The 21,516-nt window shown below is 40.5% G+C and overlaps 1 protein-coding gene across 1 annotated transcript in view; it reads left to right on the top strand.

Moving 5' to 3' along the window:
• Positions 1–1,954, top strand: part of ACP2 (acid phosphatase 2, lysosomal) — an 89,319-nt gene extending 87,365 nt beyond the window's left edge. Inside the window, exon 11 of the mRNA XM_053720334.1 lies at positions 1,513–1,954. Within this exon, the coding sequence (XP_053576309.1) occupies positions 1,513–1,649 (137 nt within the window). The 3' untranslated portion in view covers positions 1,650–1,954. The remainder of the gene's footprint in view (positions 1–1,512) is intronic.
• The last annotated feature ends 19,562 nt before the right edge of the window (positions 1,955–21,516 follow it).

Here is a 21,516-nt window from a genome sequence, read left to right as displayed (position 1 = left end):
GGGTACAAAGTTCACGATTAACTCCGCATTACAGGAAAATTACCTAAAATCAGCCTATAGATGGTATTTATACCCCACTAGACTACATAAGATAGGAAACCAAAATAGTAATTTATGTTTCAGAGGATGCGGAGAGATTGGCACCTATATGCATATGTGGTGGCACTGTGAAAAAATACAACACTTATGGCAAGAAACAAAACAAATTATTGCAAGACATATATGACAGAGAAGTAACATTATTACCGGAACATGCTTTGCTACACCTCCCAATGAGAGGATTCCTACCAAAACAAAATAAATTAATTGCTCTATTATGTACAGCCACGAGATTATGCCTTGCTAGATACTGGAAAAATGAACCACCAGGGTTCTTCATAATTCAACAAAAAATAGAGTATTTATACAAAATGTCTAGTTCAGTAGCGGATTTAATGGCAACTAAAGAAACATTCATAGAAATATGGGAACCTTGGATAATGTACACAGAAGCAAAACACAGAGAGCAAGCCAACACCATCACAACTGTCAGGCCCCATATCAATCCTGGTGTACAAGCTAAATAGCCAAAGACAAGCTAATAGTATACCAACACAGACCATATCAGGAGAGTTACTGATTTAGGAGAGAGGTTGAAGTTTTGAATGTACAAGTCAACTATTCTTAGTTTTTATATCTATTTGTTGTCCTTTTATATTTGATAATAATTCATACAAAGTTTTCAGGAAAACAAGAATGGACCACAGACTTTACTGTTTACATTTATTATTTTTAGTTTTAGTTTTTTTTTTTTGCATTGTATAATTTATCTTTCTGTTATGATGTGCAAAATATGCAAGAACAATATGTTATATGTTACATATGATAATAAAAGCAATTTCTGAAAAAAAAATGTTGTAAAAGGTATTAACATAAACACCACACACACTCACACATACTACTTTCATGTCTCTCTCTCTCTCTCTCTCTCACACACACACAGTTTTATATATCATACACTCTAATACAACACACACCACACTCTTATATATCACACACTCTAATACAAAACATACACACTCCACACATTCTCATATATATCACACATATATACACACGCACGCACGCACGCACATCGTGACCCAGAACACCACACACACACTCTCTAATATATCACACACACACACACACTATATATATATATATATATATATATATATATATGTATGTGTGTGTGTGTGTGTGTATATATATATATATATATATATATATATATATACACACACACACACGTTGCGGACCCGGGAATGGGTCCCGATACATGTTTGAAGAACCCTGCTCTAACAAATTAAAGCATGTGATTTTTTTATTTTTTTTACTTATTGCTCTATAGATCAGGTAGTAAGTTGATAGGCTGGTAATGTTTAGAATTCTGGCTCTTTGTTTTGCAGGATGGGATGGGTAAGCTGTCTACACAGTTATAAAAAGCTAATATTTACACTTTTTTTTTCTTTTTTTCCTTTGATCCATCAGAGATCATCATTGGTTTGGCTGCCTGTGGATGCATCTTATTTCTTCTTGTTGTCCTACTTCTGGTTGTCCTGTTTCGCCAGAAGTCTCAACCTCCTGGTTATCATCATGTCTCCAATGTTGGCGAAGAACACAATTAATGCACAACATCCCCCTGCCTCCTTTCCATTTCTCTGAATCCTCATTCAGAGATTATGAATGTGCCAGCAACAGTCAAAGAAACTTTGTTTTTGTTTTATCTTTTTATTCAGGATTTTAGAATTTTATTTTTTATTTTTAATGTTTTTAATGTTTGGGAACAATCTACACAATCATTTTAAACCTATTGACATGAATGATAGAGGCAACAAAAACAATGCAGAACTAATTTAGGTTTACTTAGAGCAGTGTTTCAATGAAGATATTTGATGGCATTGAAAATACAGTTTTGATTGTGATTATATGACTGAAAGTCTTCCCTTTCTGGTTAACTGTTGATCTGTTTGTTACTATGTTAAGCTGTGTGACACCCCGGTAACAGGTCAGGTGACTTGCAATGGGAGAACGGAACCATTTGTACATGAGTATTGTTTTTATATAAGTTCCTCTGTGCTGGCTGCAGGGGAGAGGAACCCAAAGTGTACATTAGAGGGTACAGCTATCTTCTTTTACATTTTAATGGAGATGTTTAAATAGATTTAATTCAGAGAAGACAGCAGGGTCTGTCTGTTGTATTAGAAATAAAAAACCATAGCCGTTACATGGCATTGTTTGCACATTTAGAGTGTTTCAATTCATACGTGAGATGAAAAATGGTTAACAGTGTCTCATAGCTTTCATTCAGGTTTCTCCTGCAGTAACCTCAAACTGTAGTTAATTTACCCTGTGGTATCCAGAGGTGGCAGCCAAGGGGTTAAAAGCCGTAAAGAGATTTGCCATTGTGTTTTTATATTGCCACCTATGTAGCTGACCACTGTGCAATCGACTAATTTGTTTTCATGAGTCATAACCATTTTATGGAATAAGGATCTACCCCCTCCTTTTTTTTTTTAATTGTTTGATTTTATTGCTTGTAATTTTATGTTTTAAGGTTTGACTAAAATTATAAATTGATCTTTTTGTGAAATAAAATTGAGAAAAAAAGAACATGACTGAATTTTTCCTTTAAAAAGCATAGAATCGATAAAATTCTTATTTATAATTACTAGTTACTTTATTTTCAGTCCTGTTATTCATATTTAGGAGGCTTGTTTCTTTGATACTTAAAGGCAGGCTGTTGAGTACAACCAATATAATTTTAAGAGGTATCCTAGCACAATGAAAGCAAAATGGAAAAAGACACACTCTTGCAAAGTTCATATAATAAAATGTCCACTTTATTTGTAATCCTTTAAAAATGTATAAATACAAGCCACCAATACAAAAAATAATGGGAAGCGCAGCACGACTGCTTTTACGCTTTTCGTGTATAACCCGTAGTCATAGCCTGACTTGTGCTCATCCTGACAACCTTAAAACCACTATACTCGTACATAATTGGTCTAAAAATTAAAAGGAGGAGTTGCGCTCTACTCATGTTACACCTGTATAATCAACACTTTTGATGTGATCACTAACCTATGAAATTCGAAAATAGGCATTTAGAATATAGTAAAAATATATGTAATATGGAAACAAAAACACATTACTTAATGTATGCTCACATTTTTAGAGGATAGTGTGTCCTAAAAAAGAAACCCTTGGATGCCGTTTTCTAATAATGGCATGCAAAACACTGAGTGATAATATACTTAATAGGTATGGCCTATATATATATATATATATATATATGTGAAATTAACCTATGCGGGTTAAGTGGATATATAGGTGTGGGTTAGACATGAATCTCTTGCAAAGAGGTACAGCTCACCACTTAAGGCATATACTTGTGTAGTACTTAAAGACTCGTATATGTGATGCCATATACTGCACAATACATAGATGCCTGATTAGCCTGTGGAGATAACAAACAAAATCTATAAATATATAATAATGTAATATGCAATCATACATAACTTGTCTCTATGTTTATATGCTAACAAGATAAAGGGCTCTCCTTGAGAGATACACTAACCGAATAGATTAACAGCTAAGAATATGTTTGGTGTTATTCCCAAAAATGTATTATGTCATATTTACAATTTAGACCTGCTGGATGTCTGGTCTTTAGTTTAAATATCCAGAAAATGTTTCTCTTGGCAAGAAGTTTGTCCACCACCCCCCCTGCTGGATGTTCTTACTTGTTCAATGGCACACCATTTCATTGTGTTCAAATTGCCATTATGTTTCTCAGATAAATGTCTTATGAGGGGGTTTGAGGATTTTCCCCTTCCAAGAGTAGAAAGGTGCTCCCTCATCCTTGATTTGATGTCCCTGGACGTGAGTCCAATGTACTGGATATTACACTGTGCACATCTAATCATATAGATAACATTCCTGGACATGCAATTCATTAGGGACTTTATTGGGAAAACCTCTCCTGTTACACATGAGCTAAAGTCCTTTGTCCTATCTAAATACTCACAGGGTTTGCACTTATTGTGCCCACAGCCATACATTCCTGTACTCCTTAACCAGGTACTGTTACTGGTAGTGTCCTGCTTCAAGAGTGTTGGGGACAGGATTGAACCTAAAGTAGGGCTCCTTCTGGAGCTACATCCGATTCCCTGTTTCACTAGACCTGTTAATTTCTTATCAGCAGCTAAGATAGGGAAATGTTTCTTTATTATCTGTGTTATCTGAGGATACTGGAGGCTATAGCTAGTAATGAAGTTGACTCCCGAAAACACCCTTTTGTGATTTATTTGCAGCTTTAAGAAGTGCTGTTCTCTGTTTCTCATTGCATTGTTTCCTAGCCTTAGTTATGATGTTCCTGTGGTAACCCCTTTTAATTAGCCTTTGTTCCAATTCATCAGCTTGTTCTTTGAAATCAGCCATGTCACTACAATTTTTTTTCAGGAGAAAAAATTTGCCTTTGGCCACTGCTGCTGGTGTGTGTTTTGGATGACAGCTTTTCCCATGCAGGAGAGAATTACCTGAGATGTGTTTCCTGTATGTTTTGGTGATTATGGTACCATCCCTCCTACCTATTAGGGTCAAATCAAGATAATTAATCATTGAGGGTTGCATCTCATATGTAAAACTTAGTCCTATCTGGTTGTGATTAAGAGAATCTATGAAGAGATGTATGTCCTCACAGGACCCCTCCCATATAAATATGAGGTTGTCTATGTATCTCTTATACATTACTATATCATGCTTAAATTGGTTCCTATCTCCAAAGATGTGGAAGAGCTCCTACCAACCTAAGAATAGGTTGGCGTATGATGGGGCAAATTTTGCTCCCATCGCTGTTCCACATCTTTGGAGATAGAACACCCCCTCAAATTGAAAGAAATTGTGTGTTAGTAAAAATCTTGTAACCCTCAATATAAAATATTGAAAGTCTGTGGTATAGTTTGTAAATTTCTGCAGGAAGAAACTAACTGCTTTAATCCCCTCCTCATGTGGTATTGAGGAGTATAGTGATACTGCACCCACTGTAATCCAACTATATGTCTCCTGCCATTCTACATTCTCCAAAATGTTCAAAATGTGTTTAGTGTCTCTGACATGTGATTGAAGGGAGACTACTAGGGGCTGCAAAATAGAGTCCAACCACTGGGACAAGTGCTCTGTTAGTGACCCTATGCCACTTACTATAGGTCTACCTTTGACTTCTAGTAGGGACTTGTGGGTTTTGAGGAGATGGTAGAAAAGTGGAATTCTAGGATTATTTACCATAATGTAATTCGCAGTATTAACATCCATGAATCCTTCTTCTACTCCATCGTCTACAATTTGTGCTAATTCATAACTGTAGTTCTTTGTAGGATTACTTGGTAGTTTTAAATAGTTGTCTTGATTATTCAGCTGTCTCAGGGCCTCATTTACGTAGTCTATTCTATCAAGGACCACAACTGTTCCGCCCTTATCTGAAATTTTGATCACTATCTCATTATTGGCTTGGAGACTTTTCAGTGCCTATCTTTCACTTCTAGTTAGATTTGAACTTACAAAGTTTTGTGTTGCTTCCAAAGCCATCAAATCCCTCTCTACTCTAGAAAAAAAAGTTTCTACAGGGTAGATCCCTGTTTTATGTGTCCTGGGATTGTTGTTAGATCTTGTAAAGCAACTACATCACAAGACTCTTTAAAGGATAAAGATTTACCATCATCCAACTGTGGATTTACAATGTCAATAACAGTTTCAGATTCAGAGCTTGAATTTTCTGAAAAATGTTTTTTTAAAATGTTTTGCTTTCATTGTGACCGGCTACACATGCTCTTTTTGTGTTTGAATCAACGTACCTTTGGATGTGAGACACTGGTAGACCCCACCCCCACCCGGAAGTGTTGTATAGCGGGTGTGTGTTAGTAGGAGACGGAGGCGGAGCTGCACGGCTTTGATCTGGATCATTACAGCTAAGGTACTGTTACCGGGTTTATACTGTGCACTTTAGTGGAAGTCTTTTGGGACTACAGGAGCATATAGAATCATATGTGATATAGAAGGTTCGTCACCTAGTGCGCATGTAGGCAATGCGAGAGGGAATATATCCCAGGGTGACTATTACCTCACACATACTTTCACAGATCTCCTAGCACCGCCAGAATCTATTGGGATTATAGTAAATACATATTATGTAGTCTCTCATCCCATAATATCCCAATAATGTTATTGAAGTTTAGCTTTGTGGTGTTTTTGCCATTTAGGGTGAGAGGTACAGTAAGAATTTAACCCCATGAATGGCAGAAAGGTACAAAGGGTCTACAAATTTGGTGGTAGCTTTGCCTGCATCATTCCTGCACAGGAGACTTCCTTGGCCACATTTCAGCCATGGTGACATCTTGACTTATTACAATATTGGTGAAATTAATGTCTCTTTTTTTTTTTTTTAAGGGGGTTCTTAACAGGAAAATCAAAATTAAACTTTTATGATTCAGAGTATGTAATTTTAAACAGCTTTACCATTTACTTCTAGTATTGCATTTTCTGTGTTTCCCTGGCATCCTTTGTTAAAAAAACGTCTTGTCATTGGCTCACTTGATGCGTGTATGTACGCAAACCCGTCAGAACAATAATTCTTCATGTGTGCTAACCTGACATGAGTTACCTTAAGGTGTGTTATGTATGAATAAAATATTGCTGTTGTGCGCTAACTTGACACTGCATTAGACCTAAAGTGCAAAAATGCACTATGCATATTTTACATTCCAATGTTCTTCACATAGTTTTTATTTATTTATTATTAAATATAAATTTCTATATATATATGATAATATTAATGAGATATATATATATATATATATATATATATATATATAATGTTTGTGTTACTTATTAGGCTAGAAGTAAATTGCTGGAAAAATACAGATACATAACAGGATGTAAGTAAGAGAGAGAAGACACCTGCAGTATCATAGAAGAGTTCAGTAAGAATACAACATTCAACAAAATGTGAACAGAATATGTGAATAGAAAAAGCAACTCATTACATTTCCCCCCTTTGATCACAATCACAAAAAGTCAATATGATTCAAGGGGGTTTGACAATCACAATGCTATTGGTACATTGGTGCTCCCTTCCAAGACGGTTCATAGGGCTACTAGAGGGTAAGCAGAAACGAGGTAGGAGTGAAGTTGTTAGGTGACTACTCCGCTATTCCCGGATGCTAGTTGCCATCGGGTGGTGTAGGCAACTACCTAAACATTCATATGTATATGTGAGGTGTGTGGCATGGCATAGGGAAAAAAACATACCCTCCCAGATTCAATAACAATCCCCCAACATTCTTGCAGAGTTGATAGTGAATATTGGGTTGTCAGGCAGTATCATGGTATGGTTGGGAGGTGAAGGAATTCTGCACCTGTGAAGGAGATATAGAAAGGGTAAGTATAAAGTAGTTCAATATACAAACCAGAACAGTCACAGAAAGACAAGAGATAGGAACCACCAGGGAGGGGAAAAGGAGTGGGGTGTGGGTAAACAGTAGAGCTGCAACAACTAATCGTCATAATCGATAATAATCGATTATGAAAATAGTTGTCAACGAATCTCATAATCGATTAGTTGGTTTTTCAACCTTTATAAGTAAATATTCGTTATTTTAGAGTGGGCTAGATATTTCCCCTAACCTTATAGCTGGTTATTTACCATTGCATATAGATATTCAAGATATTTTTATGTTAGAATGAAGTCAAGGGTTACTTTATTGAGAGGCCCCTTGCCAAGGTAGAAAACACTTTAGCATTGGTGAAGAGCTAACAAAGATAAATATCCCACTTTGGTGAAATTGGCAAAACCCTACTTATACACCTCAACAGCCTTTTCTCTGCTGCAGGAAATATAGCTGCAAACAGAGAACCAACCTTAGCCAGAAGCATGTGGACATGTTGAGATTTTTGCATTTCATTGCACAGTTTCTGAAAGAGTGAATAACAGAATGTTATTAACAGTGATAGTCTAACTCTTTCTAGTTCTACCACTTTTCAAACAGTTTGTGGTTTGGTTTGGTTTAATTATAAAACTGTGCTCTGCTGCTTAAAAATTGAAGAAACAGTTGTGTTAATGTAAAGTTTTAGTCTGAAGTTTATATTTGTAACACTCATTATCTGGATTTTATTTAAAACATAGAAAACTATTATTGATTCTCTTTTTATCCGATTAGTCGATTAATCGAAAAAATAATCGGCCGATTAATCGATTATGAAAATAATCGTTAGTTGCAGCCCTAGTAAACAGGCTACGACCGGGTGGCCATCAAGGTAAATGATGGTCTGTGGTCTGTCCGTGGCTGGGTTCCCAATGTAGGAAAGTTCTAGAAGATCCTTGGGACATAGGGCAGCCTGTATATGTATAAGACAGTGAAATTTAGGGCACAGTTGGTGGTTGAACAGTAACATTGTTAGGTCAAGAGGTCATAAGAGACATAGAGGAGGAGAGAACTAGGCGAACTCGGAAGAAATTAGGTCTCAACATGATGGGGGACTCAAGACGGAAAGAGGAGTACAAATATTTGGGGGAAGAACGAAACACAGAGAAAATACTCTTGCATGTAGAGATTAAACCAAGCACATTGTATACAGCAATACATCAGAATAAGGCATACTATAATAATGCCATACAGAAAAAGGGAGCGTAATCAGCCCAAATTATGTAGCCGATCAGAGAGATGGTTAAAAGTACCTCTAAGGCCAAATTTGTTATCAATCACATCTTGGACGTCCTGGGAGAGGGACCTAATAACTGTGAGATGGTGACTCAGATTAAGTGATTAATCAGTAACATAGGTACAACATTCTTCTTTTCTTCTGTTATGTGTGATCAGTCCACGGGTCATCATTACTTCTGGGATATAACTCCTCCCCAACAGGAAATGCAAGAGGATTCACCCAGCAGAGCTGCATATAGCTCCTCCCCTCTACGTCAGTCCCAGTCATTCTCTTGCACCCAACGACTAGATAGGATGTGTGAGAGGACTATGGTGATTATACTTAGTTTTTATGACTTCAATCAAAAGTTTGTTATTTTAAAATAGCACCGGAGCGTGTTATTACTTCTCTGGCAGAGTTTGAGGAAGAATCTGACAGAGATTTTTTACTATGATTTTAACCGGAGTCGTTAAGATCATATTGCTGTTCTCGACCATCTGAGGGAGGTAAAGGCTTCAGATCAGGGGACAGCGGGCAGATGAATCTGCATTGAGGTATGTGGCAGTTTTTATTTTCTGAATGGAATTGATGAGAAAAGCCTGCCATACCGTTAAAATGACATGTATGTATACACTTCAGTATTCTGGGGATGGTATTTCACCGGAACTACTGTGTTAAAGGTCACTAATCCTTTTAATAACTATTCTCATGTTAAACGTTTTTGCTGGAATGTAGAATCGTTTACATTGCTGAGGTACTGTGTGAATAAATATTTGGGCATTATTTTCCACTTGGCAGTTTTTTGCTTTAATTGTGACAGTTTCGTTTCTCTTCACTGCTGTGTGGGAGAGGGAGGGGCCGTTTTTGGCGCTCTTTGCTACGCATCAAAAAATTCCAGTCAGCTACTTTTATATTTCCTGCATGATCCGGTTCATCTCTGACAGATCTCAGGGGTCTTCAAACTTCTTTGAAGGGAGGTAAATTCTCTCAGCAGAGCTGTGAGAATTCTTATAGTGACTGTGTATAAAAAACGTTGTTTTGTTTTCTTATGTACAAATTTAATTAGTGTTGTTTTTTACTAATGGGAACAAACCTTTGCTAAAAGTTGTGTTGTTTTAAAGTTTGATGCAATAACTGTTTTTCAGTTCATTATTTCAACTGTCATTTAATCGTTAGTACCTCTTTGAGGCACAGTGCGTTTTTTTGCTAAAAAAGATTATAACCAAGTTGTAAGTTTTTTTGCTAGTGTGTTAAACATGTCTGACTCAGAGGAAGATATCTGTGTCATTTGTTCCAATGCCAAGGTGGAGCCCAATAGAAATTTATGTACTAACTGTATTGATGCTACTTTAAATAAAAGTCAATCTGTACAATGTGAACAAATTTCACCAAACAGCGAGGGGAGAGTTATGCCGACTAACTCGCCTCACGCGACAGTACCTGCATCTCCCGCCCGGGAGGTGCGTGATATTTTGGCGCCTAGTACATCTGGGCGGCCATTACAGATAACATTACAAGATATGGCTACTGTTATGACTGAAGTTTTGTCTAAATTACCTGAACTAAGAGGCAAGCGTGATCACTCTGGGGTGAGAACAGAGTGCGCTGACAATGCTAGGGCCATGTCTGATACTGCGTCACAGCTCGCAGAGCATGAGGACGGAGAGCTTCATTCTGTGGGTGACGGTTCTGATCCAAACAGATTGGACTCAGATATTTCAAATTTTAAATTTAAATTGGAGAACCTCCGTGTACTACTAGGGGAGGTCTTAGCAGCTCTCAACGATTGTAACACTGTTGCAATACCAGAGAAACTGTGTAGGTTGGATAAATACTTTGCGGTACCGGCGAGTACTGACGTTTTTCCTATACCTAAGAGACTAACTGAAATTGTTACTAAGGAGTGGGATAGACCCGGTGTGCCGTTCTCACCCCCTCCAATATTTAGAAAGATGTTTCCAATAGACGCCACCACTCGGGACTTATGGCAAACGGTCCCCAAGGTGGAGGGAGCAGTTTCTACTTTAGCTAAGCGTACCACTATCCCGGTGGAGGATAGCTGTGCTTTCTCAGATCCAATGGATAAAAAATTAGAGGGTTACCTTAAGAAAATGTTTGTTCAACAAGGTTTTATATTACAACCCCTTGCATGTATCGCGCCGATTACGGCTGCGGCAGCATTTTGGATTGAGTCGCTTGAAGAGAACCTTAGTTCCTCTACGCTAGACGACATTACGGACAGGCTTAGAGTCCTTAAACTAGCTAATTCTTTCATTTCGGAGGCCGTAGTACATTTAACCAAACTTACGGCTAAGAACTCAGGATTCGCCATACAGGCACGCAGGGCACTGTGGCTAAAATCCTGGTCAGCTGATGTTACTTCTAAGTCCAAATTACTTAATATACCTTTCAAGGGGCAGTCCTTATTCGGGCCCGGTTTGAAAGAAATTATCGCTGACATTACGGGAGGTAAGGGCCACGCCCTACCTCAAGACAAGACCAAAGCTAAGGCTAGACAGTCTAATTTTCGTCCCTTTCGGAATTTCAAAACAGGAGCAGCATCAACCTCCACTGCACCAAAACAGGAAGGAGCTGTTGCTCGTTACAGGCAAGGCTGGAAGCCTAACCAGTCCTGGAACAAAAGCAAGCAGGCCAGGAAACCTGCTGCTGCCCCAAAGACAGCATGAACCGAGAGCCCCCGATCCGGGACCGGATCTAGTAGGGGGCAGACTCTCTCTCTTCGCCCAGGCCTGGGCAAGAGATGTTCAGGATCCCTGGGCACTAGAGATCATATCTCAGGGATACCTTCTAGACTTCAAATTATCTCCCCCAAGAGGGAGATTTCATCTGTCAAGGTTGTCAACAAACCAGATAAAGAAAGAAGCGTTTCTACGCTGCGTACAAGATCTGTTAACAATGGGAGTGATCCATCCGGTTCCGTGGTCGGAACAAGGACAAGGGTTCTACTCAAACCTGTTTGTGGTTCCCAAAAAAGAGGGAACTTTCAGGCCAATCTTAGATTTAAAGACTCTAAACAAATTCCTAAGAGTTCCATCGTTCAAAATGGAAACTATTCGGACAATCTTACCCATTATCCAAGAGGGTCAGTACATGACCACAGTGGATTTAAAGGATGCTTACCTTCACATACCGATCCACAAAGATCATCACCGGTATCTAAGGTTTGCCTTCTTAGACAGGCACTACCAGTTTGTAGCTCTTCCATTCGGATTGGCTACGGCTCCAAGAATCTTCACAAAGGTTCTGGGTGCCCTTCTAGCGGTACTAAGACCGCGAGGGATTTCGGTAGCTCCGTACCTAGACGACATTCTAATACAAGCTTCAAGCTTTCAAACTGCCAAGTCTCATACAGAGTTAGTTCTGGCATTTCTAAGGTCGCATGGATGGAAAGTGAACGAAAAGAAGAGTTCTCTCTTTCCTCTCACAAGAGTTCCATTCTTGGGGACTCTTATAGATTCTGTAGAAATGAAGATTTACCTGACAGAAGACAGGTTAACAAAACTTCAAAATGCATGCCGCGTCCTTCATTCCATTCAACACCCGTCAGTAGCTCAATGCATGGAGGTGATCGGCTTAATGGTAGCGGCAATGGACATAGTACCTTTTGCACGCCTACACCTCAGACCGCTGCAATTATGCATGCTAAGTCAGTGGAATGGGGATTACTCAGATTTGTCCCCTACTCTGAATCTGAATCAAGAGACCAGAAATTCTCTTCTATGGTGGCTTCATCGGCCACACCTGTCCAGGGGGATGCCATTCAGCAGGCCAGACTGGACAATTGTAACAACAGACGCCAGCCTACTAGGTTGGGGCGCTGTCTGGAATTCTCTGAAGGCTCAGGGACTATGGAATCAGGAGGAGAGTCTCCTTCCAATAAACATTCTGGAATTGAGAGCAGTTCTCAATGCCCTTCTGGCTTGGCCCCAGTTAATAACTCGGGGGTTCATCAGGTTTCAGTCGGACAACATCACGACTGTAGCTTACATCAACCATCAGGGAGGGACAAGAAGCTCCCTAGCAATGATGGAAGTATCAAAGATAATTCGCTGGGCAGAGTCTCACTCTTGCCACCTGTCAGCAATCCACATCCCGGGAGTGGAGAACTGGGAGGCGGATTTCTTGAGTCGCCAGACTCTTCATCCGGGGGAGTGGGAACTTCATCCGGAGGTCTTTGCCCAAATACTTCGACGTTGGGGCAAACCAGAGATAGATCTCATGGCGTCTCGCCAGAACGCCAAACTTCCTCGCTACGGGTCCAGATCCAGGGATCCGGGAGCAGTTCTGATAGATGCTTTGACAGCACCTTGGAACTTCAGGATGGCTTATGTGTTTCCACCCTTCCCGCTGCTTCCTCGATTGATTGCCAAAATCAAACAGGAGAGAGCATCAGTAATTCTAATAGCACCTACTTGGCCACGCAGGACTTGGTATGCAGATCTAGTGGACATGTCATCCTGTCCGCCTTGGTCTCTACCTCTAAGACAGGACCTTCTGATACAGGGTCCATTCAAACATCAAAATCTAACTTCTCTGAAGCTGACTGCTTGGAAATTGAACGCTTGATTTTATCAAAACGTGGTTTTTCTGAGTCGGTTATTGATACCCTGATTCAGGCTAGGAAGCCTGTTACCAGAAGGATTTACCATAAAATATGGCGGAAATACCTATACTGGTGCGAATCCAAAGGTTACTCCTGGAGTAAGGTTAGGATCGCTAGGATATTGTCTTTTCTACAAGAAGGTTTAGAAAAGGGTTTATCAGCTAGTTCATTAAAGGGACAGATTTCAGCTCTGTCCATCTTGTTACACAGACGTCTGTCAGAAAATCCAGACGTCCAGTCCTTTTGTCAGGCTTTAGCTAGGATCAAGCCTGTGTTTAAAGCTGTTGCTCCACCATGGAGTTTAAACTTAGTTCTTAACGTTTTACAGGGTGTTCCGTTTGAACCCCTTCATTCCATTGATATAAAAATGTTATCTTGGAAAGTTCTGTTTTTAATGGCTATTTCCTCGGCTCGAAGAGTCTCTGAGTTATCAGCCTTACATTGTGATTCCCCTTATCTGATTTTTCACTCAGACAAGGTAGTTCTGCGTACTAAACCTGGGTTCTTACCTAAGGTAGTCACTAACAGGAACATCAATCAAGAGATTGTTGTCCCATCCTTGTGTCCAAATCCTTCTTCAAAGAAGGAACGTCTTTTACACAATCTGGATGTAGTTCGTGCCCTCAAGTTCTACTTGCAGGCAACTAAAGATTTTCGCCAAACTTCTTCCTTGTTTGTCGTTTACTCTGGACAGAGGAGAGGTCAAAAAGCTTCTGCTACCTCTCTCTCTTTTTGGCTTCGTAGCATAATACGTTTAGCCTATGAGACTGCTGGACAGCAGCCTCCTGAAAGAATTACAGCTCACTCCACTAGAGCTGTGGCTTCCACTTGGGCCTTTAAGAATGAGGCCTCTGTTGAACAGATTTGCAAGGCTGCAACTTGGTCTTCGCTTCATACTTTTTCCAAATTTTACAAATTTGACACTTTTGCTTCTTCGGAGGCTATTTTTGGGAGAAAGGTTCTTCAGGCAGTGGTTCCTTCTGTATAATGAGCCTGCCTATCCCTCCCGTCATCCGTGTACTTTTGCTTTGGTATTGGTATCCCAGAAGTAATGATGACCCGTGGACTGATCACACATAACAGAAGAAAACATAATTTATGCTTACCTGATAAATTCCTTTCTTCTGTTGTGTGATCAGTCCACGGCCCGCCCTGTTTTAAGGCAGGTAAATATCTTTTAAATTATACTCCAGTCACCACTTCACCCTTGGTTACTCCTTTCTCGTTGATTCTTGGTCGAATGACTGGGACTGACGTAGAGGGGAGGAGCTATATGCAGCTCTGCTGGGTGAATCCTCTTGCATTTCCTGTTGGGGAGGAGTTATATCCCAGAAGTAATGATGACCCGTGGACTGATCACACAACAGAAGAAAGGAATTTATCAGGTAAGCATAAATTATGTTTTTTTTATTTTTTATTGAGGCTTCAAATATGGCATACAGGCACAAAATTACAGAAAAGTTGGTCAAAAACAATCATCAATTAACAGTATTGATAGATAACAAAGGAATAGATTGCCAATCTAATTGTAAACCTTCCAAGGTACTCAGGAGGCCACTCATGGACCTCACACATACATATTGGGAGTAATAATGGATGTTATCTTGATACACTAGAGACCACTTTTGGGTCTCAAAACACACCTCATTTTTTATTTTATATATCTATATATAACGGTGATATCATACTCATAGGACAGTAAGGAGCAACCTGTAGGAAATATCAAGGTTTTTCAATATGAGAATGTTAATCCTCTGGGTGTACAAAATATAGCAGACAAGAACCACAGTATTGGACGAAATAGCTGTGCTATGCTGTTTAATGTAAAATATATAATTTCACTATATAGAGCCCATATGTAATATAATATAGTGGATGACTTGCAGGGATTAATGTAACAGATGTGTATTAGGGAAAAAGGGACCGTGGATAAACTGTAACTGAGACTAGGTAAACCTCGTAGCAGCATCTAGACTTAGCCACTGCTGTCGGGGGCAAATTCAAATTTAAGGAAACCATAATTGCGTAAATTGGCAGGTAAGACAAGGTATAAAAGGTATATGAGTAGGCTTGTTGTAATACAGTACTGTCTGCTTAATTAGGCTTCAAAGTTGCTTGACATCTATAAACATTAGTAGCTATAAGGTCTGAGGGACACACATTTCCTCACTGGCTAGGGCAACTGTGGCCCACCATCCCGCTGCGGATGGAGAGATATCAGCTGTCTGAATTGGCTGTGCATGACCTCAATAAATAGATAGGGTGTGGTAGCCTTCAGCTTAAGTTGTGCTAACAACACTATTACATTTTTTAAAGTAAGCAGGGACTCTAGCGAGAGCCAAATAGGTGTGAGGGCATTATTTAAAATATCTATTAATATAGCTTATTTATTAGATGTTAAGTCCTTTATGAGATTCTTTAAAATGATAAGCTATGGAGTCATCGCCTGGCTAATGAACACTGGGAGCAGACAGTGAAATGTGAGTTAGGCTGGAGTTCATGAAATGTTTCATCATGTGAAAGCTAAAGATCACCCACACCTAGCAATAGGAGTAGAAATAGAGTCCATTGTACTATATTACAAAATATATACATAAAGAGTCACTGCTTTCAGCCCGTAGAGACATATACCTGATAGTAAGACATGGTCCCCAAATACTACTAAAATCCATAAAATGTGATGTATAAATGGAGCTGTGTGTAAAGGGAGGCCAATTCATACACTACTAGATAAGAATAACGAGTTAGTGATCATCATAGAATCTTGTGTCAGTAGTGTGTTAACCAAAATCATACCAACTCAACTTCAGATTTTAGCTAAAGTGTAGAGGTGAGAGAGTTAAGCTTTAGATGTAAGCCAAACTATTACCGCATGTCTGTAGTAAAAAAAGGATAGCAGAAGAGTGGTATGGTATACTAGCGATTATAGTCATCATCTTGTACGAAACGATTTCCTGTGACTGCAAGCATAAGTTAACAAAATTACTATAGGAAGTTTTGCTAGAATAAGAATATAGAAACAATAACAACAGATACCGGATATAAAATCATGGAGAACGTGTCCTAATATACTGACAGCGGTAAATAAGAAGTTACAAATAACACTCAATATTGCACCATGAAATGATAATATGAAACCTGCCCCATTGAAAGGCAAACTAGAGATGCAAGTTCCTCGCTTCACATATCAGTAAGTTCAGCGTGGGCAAAATTATACTGCTTTCTTCTTGCAAGTATATTTCCTAAAAAGTAAATTGCGGTCTTGTCCAGTACCTGTTCTTAGGATAACTGTCCCAGATTTGGAAATCATTCAGCCGATGCCAACTCTGGTTAACGAAACCCATCCAGATGTGCGCAAGTTTATATTGAACCGGAGTGGTTTTCTGCATGCTAGCCTAAGTTCAGTTAGCGGATCTCTGAGCTGCTGTTTGGCACAGCTATACAGGGTCGATGAGCGCAGGGGCAAGACACTCGAAATGCCTGATTTTCTGAGATGCGTCTTGTGTGGGTCTAGAGGGACACAATAGTAGAAATGTCCAGTCGCCATCCCGAAATTGCTGTGTGATGAGGAGATCTGGACCCTCGACAGGGGAGAGCACCGTCTCCGTTACCACCCCTCCTGCTAGAAGTCGGTCTCGCTTCCTGTAAGAGCGTCCTTATGCACAATCTCGTCCAATCTTTGGGGTAAGTATTCTGGCAGCTGTGAGTACGGTTTCTCCACTTTGGTCTAATGCGGGTAAATGCCCTTAACCATTGCCTGGGTAAGCAATCACCTCGATCTTTTGCTGAGTAGTAGTGGTGCCGTCCCCTAGTATTGGTGCATTGTGCTCACACTGGGTGTTCGACTGTTACTTTGGGTTCCGCTGCTCAGCCAGAAGGATATAGGACAGCTGGTTTTCTAACTCCAACAAATGGACATCAAGCGATTTCAGCAACGCTTCCTGCCATCTATCAACGGCTGCTAGCGCCATCTTGGTAGTCATTGTCAGGGTCTCATGGCCTGTAATAGTTAGTATGATAGTCTCCGGGGGGGGGGGGAATGTGCGGCAGCCCCGGCTCCACAAACTGCTAGTCACTATGGGAATACTGCAGCCGCGAGGCCTAATTGTAGAACATAGGCAAAGAGGTTAATCCTGAAAGTTTCCCCCAGGGTTGTCAAATTCTTTAGCCTTGTGGTAGTTTGTTGATTTCTAGTTGTGAAATAATCTCCTTTTCAGAGAATAATAATAAGATATCATATAAAACTCCAAAGTAGAGCCAGGAGCTCCCTCAAGACACGTCTTGCCACCATACAACATTATTTTCCCACAAGGTAGCCAGTACCTTTCCGTATCCGTGGGGAGCACCTTTCCAAAACAGTCCCGCTCCTGTTGGAGGGCCTTCCTCCAGAGTCGCTGGCGGAAAAAGTTCCTCTCTTCCCGCTCGTTCTGTGCAGAACCAGGACCGTACAGCGGGGCCAGCGCCTCTGGCATTCTCCATCGGAACTCTGCCTCCATGGTTACCGGTTACTGTGGCACTTCTCCTCTGTCAGCAGGAACAGTGTGGAAGAAGCAGATCCCACCGCTGCCAACCAATGTGACGGATACCCTGGCTACCCTGACTGGGTAACTCCGCCGAACGGGTCTTGCTTCCTCCCTGCCGACTGCAGCTATGTAGCTAGCAAGTGACCACAGCCTGTAGCCACCACTGATGCCCGACAGCACCAGTACTCAGGGTCCCACCCTGTGGCAGACTCCGGCTACCCAGACAAGGTAGCTCTGCCAGAGGGTCCTTCCTCTGCCTGGAACAGGCTGCTATGTAGCCCAGGAAAGTGATTCTAGCAGGAGCCCACCTAAATGACTAGACAGACTAGCATTCAGGTGAAATAAGAACAGACTTTATTGGGACAAACACACATCTTTTATACACACACACATCTTGATAAGACATGGAGACAATGCCACAGTTTCCCCGCCATTCTCACCCCTCCAGACTGACCGGCGCCTCCATAGCAACCATAGTCCCACAGAATCCCAGGACACATTGGTGACGGTTATGGGGTGATCCCGGGGGAGCGGCGGCACTTCCAGGGTGTCATTTGAAAGCTCTCGGTCCCCAGATGCCGCGGCGTGATTGGTTATTGGGGACCGGAGATACAGCCCATTGAAGTTATGGGGGTAGGGGTGCCTAAAACTCGCGGTTCCCAAAGCAACTCCCCTCCGGTAATTCCCCCACCTCTTGTCCTCCCTAGGGGCTACTAATCCCCAAAAGAGTGGAGCTCTGGGGCACATGGTTGCCTGAGCGACCAGGGGTAAAGTTAGCAGGGGTCCTGCTGTCCTGTGGCCGACCGGGAGTTCCAGGATCCCGGACAGCCTAAGAGGGGTTAGGCGGGTGTCCGTTGTGAGGCGGCCAACCGGGAGTTCCAGGAGCCCGGCCAGCCTAGGAGGGTTTTCCTGGTCACACACCAGCTCATCAGAAGACAAGCAAACAAAAGCTTCCAGGGACGGTGGTTGCTCTGAGGAGCCCAAAACCACTGAGAAACAACAGGGGTGAGGTTGTAGGGGGGTGGGGGGTAGCCTTAGCTGTCTGGTATCCATGACAGAGTAGAAAGCATAAAAAAAAAGAAATGGATATATAATTGTGCTTTTATAAAAAAAAAAAAACATAACCACCATAAAAAGGGTGGGTCTCATGGACTCTTGCCAATATGAAAGAAATTAATTTATCAGGTAAATTCTTACATAAATTATGTTTTTCTTTCATGTAATTGGCAAGAGTCCATGAGCTAGTGACGTATGGGATATTAATACCCAAGATGTGGAACTCCACAGAAGAGTCACTAGAGAGGGAGGGAAAAAATAAAAACAGCCATTTTCTGCTGAAAAAATTAAATCCACAACCAAACAAATAAGTTTTTCTCATAATCGAAAAGAAAAAACTCAAAACATAGGCAGAGGAACAAACTGAAACAGCTGCCTGAAGAACTTTTCTACCAAAAACTGCTTCTGAAGAGGAAAATACATCAAAATGGTAGAATTTAGTAAATATATGCAAAGAAGACCAAGTCAACTGAAGCTTCATTCTTAAAAGACCATGAAGTGGAGACTGATCTAGTAGAATGAGCTGTGATTCTCTGAGGCGGGTCCTGACCCGACTCCAAATAAGCCTTATGAATTAAAAGCTTTAACCAAGATGCCAAGGAAACAGCAGAAGCCTTCTGACCTTTCCTAGAACCAGAAAAGACAACAAATAGACTAGAAGTCTTCCTGAAATCTTTAGTAACTTCAACATCATATTTCAAAGCTCTTACAACATCCAGAGAATGTAAGCATCTCTCCAAAGAATTCTTAGAATTAGGACACAAAGAGGGGACAAAAATTTTCCTATTCATGTTGTTAGAATTCACAACTTTAGGTAAAAATTTAAATGAAGTCCGCAAAACTGCCTTATCTTGATGAAAAATCAGAAAAGGTGACTCACAAGAAAGAGCAGATAATTCAGAAACTCTTCTAGCAGAATAGATAGCCAAAAGGAACAACACTTTCCAAGAAAGTAGTTTAATATCCAAAGAATGCATAGGCTCAAAAGGAGGAGCCTGTAAAGCTTTCAAAACCAAATTAAGACTCCAAGGTAGAGAGATTGATTTAATGACAGGCTTGATATGGACCAAAGCCTGAACAAAACAATGAATATCAGGAAGCTTAGCAATCTTTCTGTGAAATAAAACAGAAAGAGCAGAGATTTGTCCCTTCAAGGAACTTGCAGACAATCCTTTATCCAAACCATCCTGAAGAAACTGTAAAATTCTAGAAATTCTAAAAGAATGCCAGAAGAATTTATGAGAAGAACACCATGAAATATAGGTCTTCCAAACTCGATAATAAATCTTCCTAGAAATAGATTTATGAGCCTGTAACATAGTATCAATCACTGAGTTAGAGAAACCTCTATGACTAAGCACTAAGCGTTCAATTTCTATACCTTCAAATTTAATGATTTGAGATCCTGATGGAAAAACAGTCCTTGAGACAGAAGGTCTGTTCTTAAAGGAAGTGGCCAAGGTTGACAACTGGACATCGGGACAAGGTCCACATATCAGAACCTGTGAGGCCATGCTGGTGCTACCAGAAACACAAACGAATGTTCTATGATGATCTTGGAGATCACTCTTGGAAGAAGAACTAGAGGCGGGAAGATATAAGTAGGTTGGTAAAACCAAGGAACTGCTAACGCATCCACCCACTCCGCCTGAGGATCCCTGGACAGTTACCTGGGAAGTTTCTTGTTTAGATGGGAAGCCATCAAATCTATTTCTGGAAGACCCCACATCTGAACAATCTGAAAAAACACATCTGGATGGAGCGACCACTCCCCCGGATGTAAAGTCTGACGGCTGAGATAATCTGCTTCCCAATTGTCTACACCTGGGATATGTACCGCAGAAATTAGACAAGAGCTGTATTCCGCCCAAGAAAGTATCTGAGATACTTCTTTCATAGCTAGGGGACTGCGAGTCCCACCCTGATGATTGACATATGCCACAGTTGTGATATTGTCTGTCTGAAAACAAATTAATGGTTCTTTCTTCAACAGAGGCCAAACCTGAAGAGCCCTGAAAATAGCACTGAGTTCTAAAATATTGATTGGTAACCTCGCCTATTGAGATTTCGAAACCCCTTACGCTGTCAGAGATCCCCAGACAGCTCTCCAACCTGAAAGACTTGCATCTGTTGTGATTACAGTCCAGGTTGGACGAACAAAAGAGTTCCCTTGAATTATACAGTGGTGATCTAACCACCAAGTCAGAGAAAGTTGAACATTGGGATTTAAGGATATTAATTGTGATATCTTTGTATAATCCCTGCACCATTGATTCAGCATACAAAGCTGGAGAGTTCTTATATGAAAATGAGCAAAGGGGATCACGTCCGATGCTGCAGTCATGAGACCTAAAACCTCCATGCACATAGCCACTGAAGGGAATGATTGAGGCTGAAGGTTCTGACAAGCTGAAACCAATTTCATTTGTCTCTTTTTTGTTAGAGACAGAGTCATGGACACTGAATCTTTCTGGAAACCTAAAAAGGTGACCCTTGTCTGAGGAATCAAGGAACTTTTTGGTAAATTGATCCTCCAACCATGTCTTTGAAGAAATAACACTAGTTGATTTGTGTGAGATTTGGAAAAATGTA

Source organism: Bombina bombina, chromosome 7, assembly GCF_027579735.1.
Source record: "Bombina bombina isolate aBomBom1 chromosome 7, aBomBom1.pri, whole genome shotgun sequence".
Lineage (NCBI taxonomy): Eukaryota > Metazoa > Chordata > Amphibia > Anura > Bombinatoridae > Bombina > Bombina bombina.
Note: the sequence above shows the minus strand (reverse complement) of the source record. Positions and strands in the feature narration are given on the sequence as shown.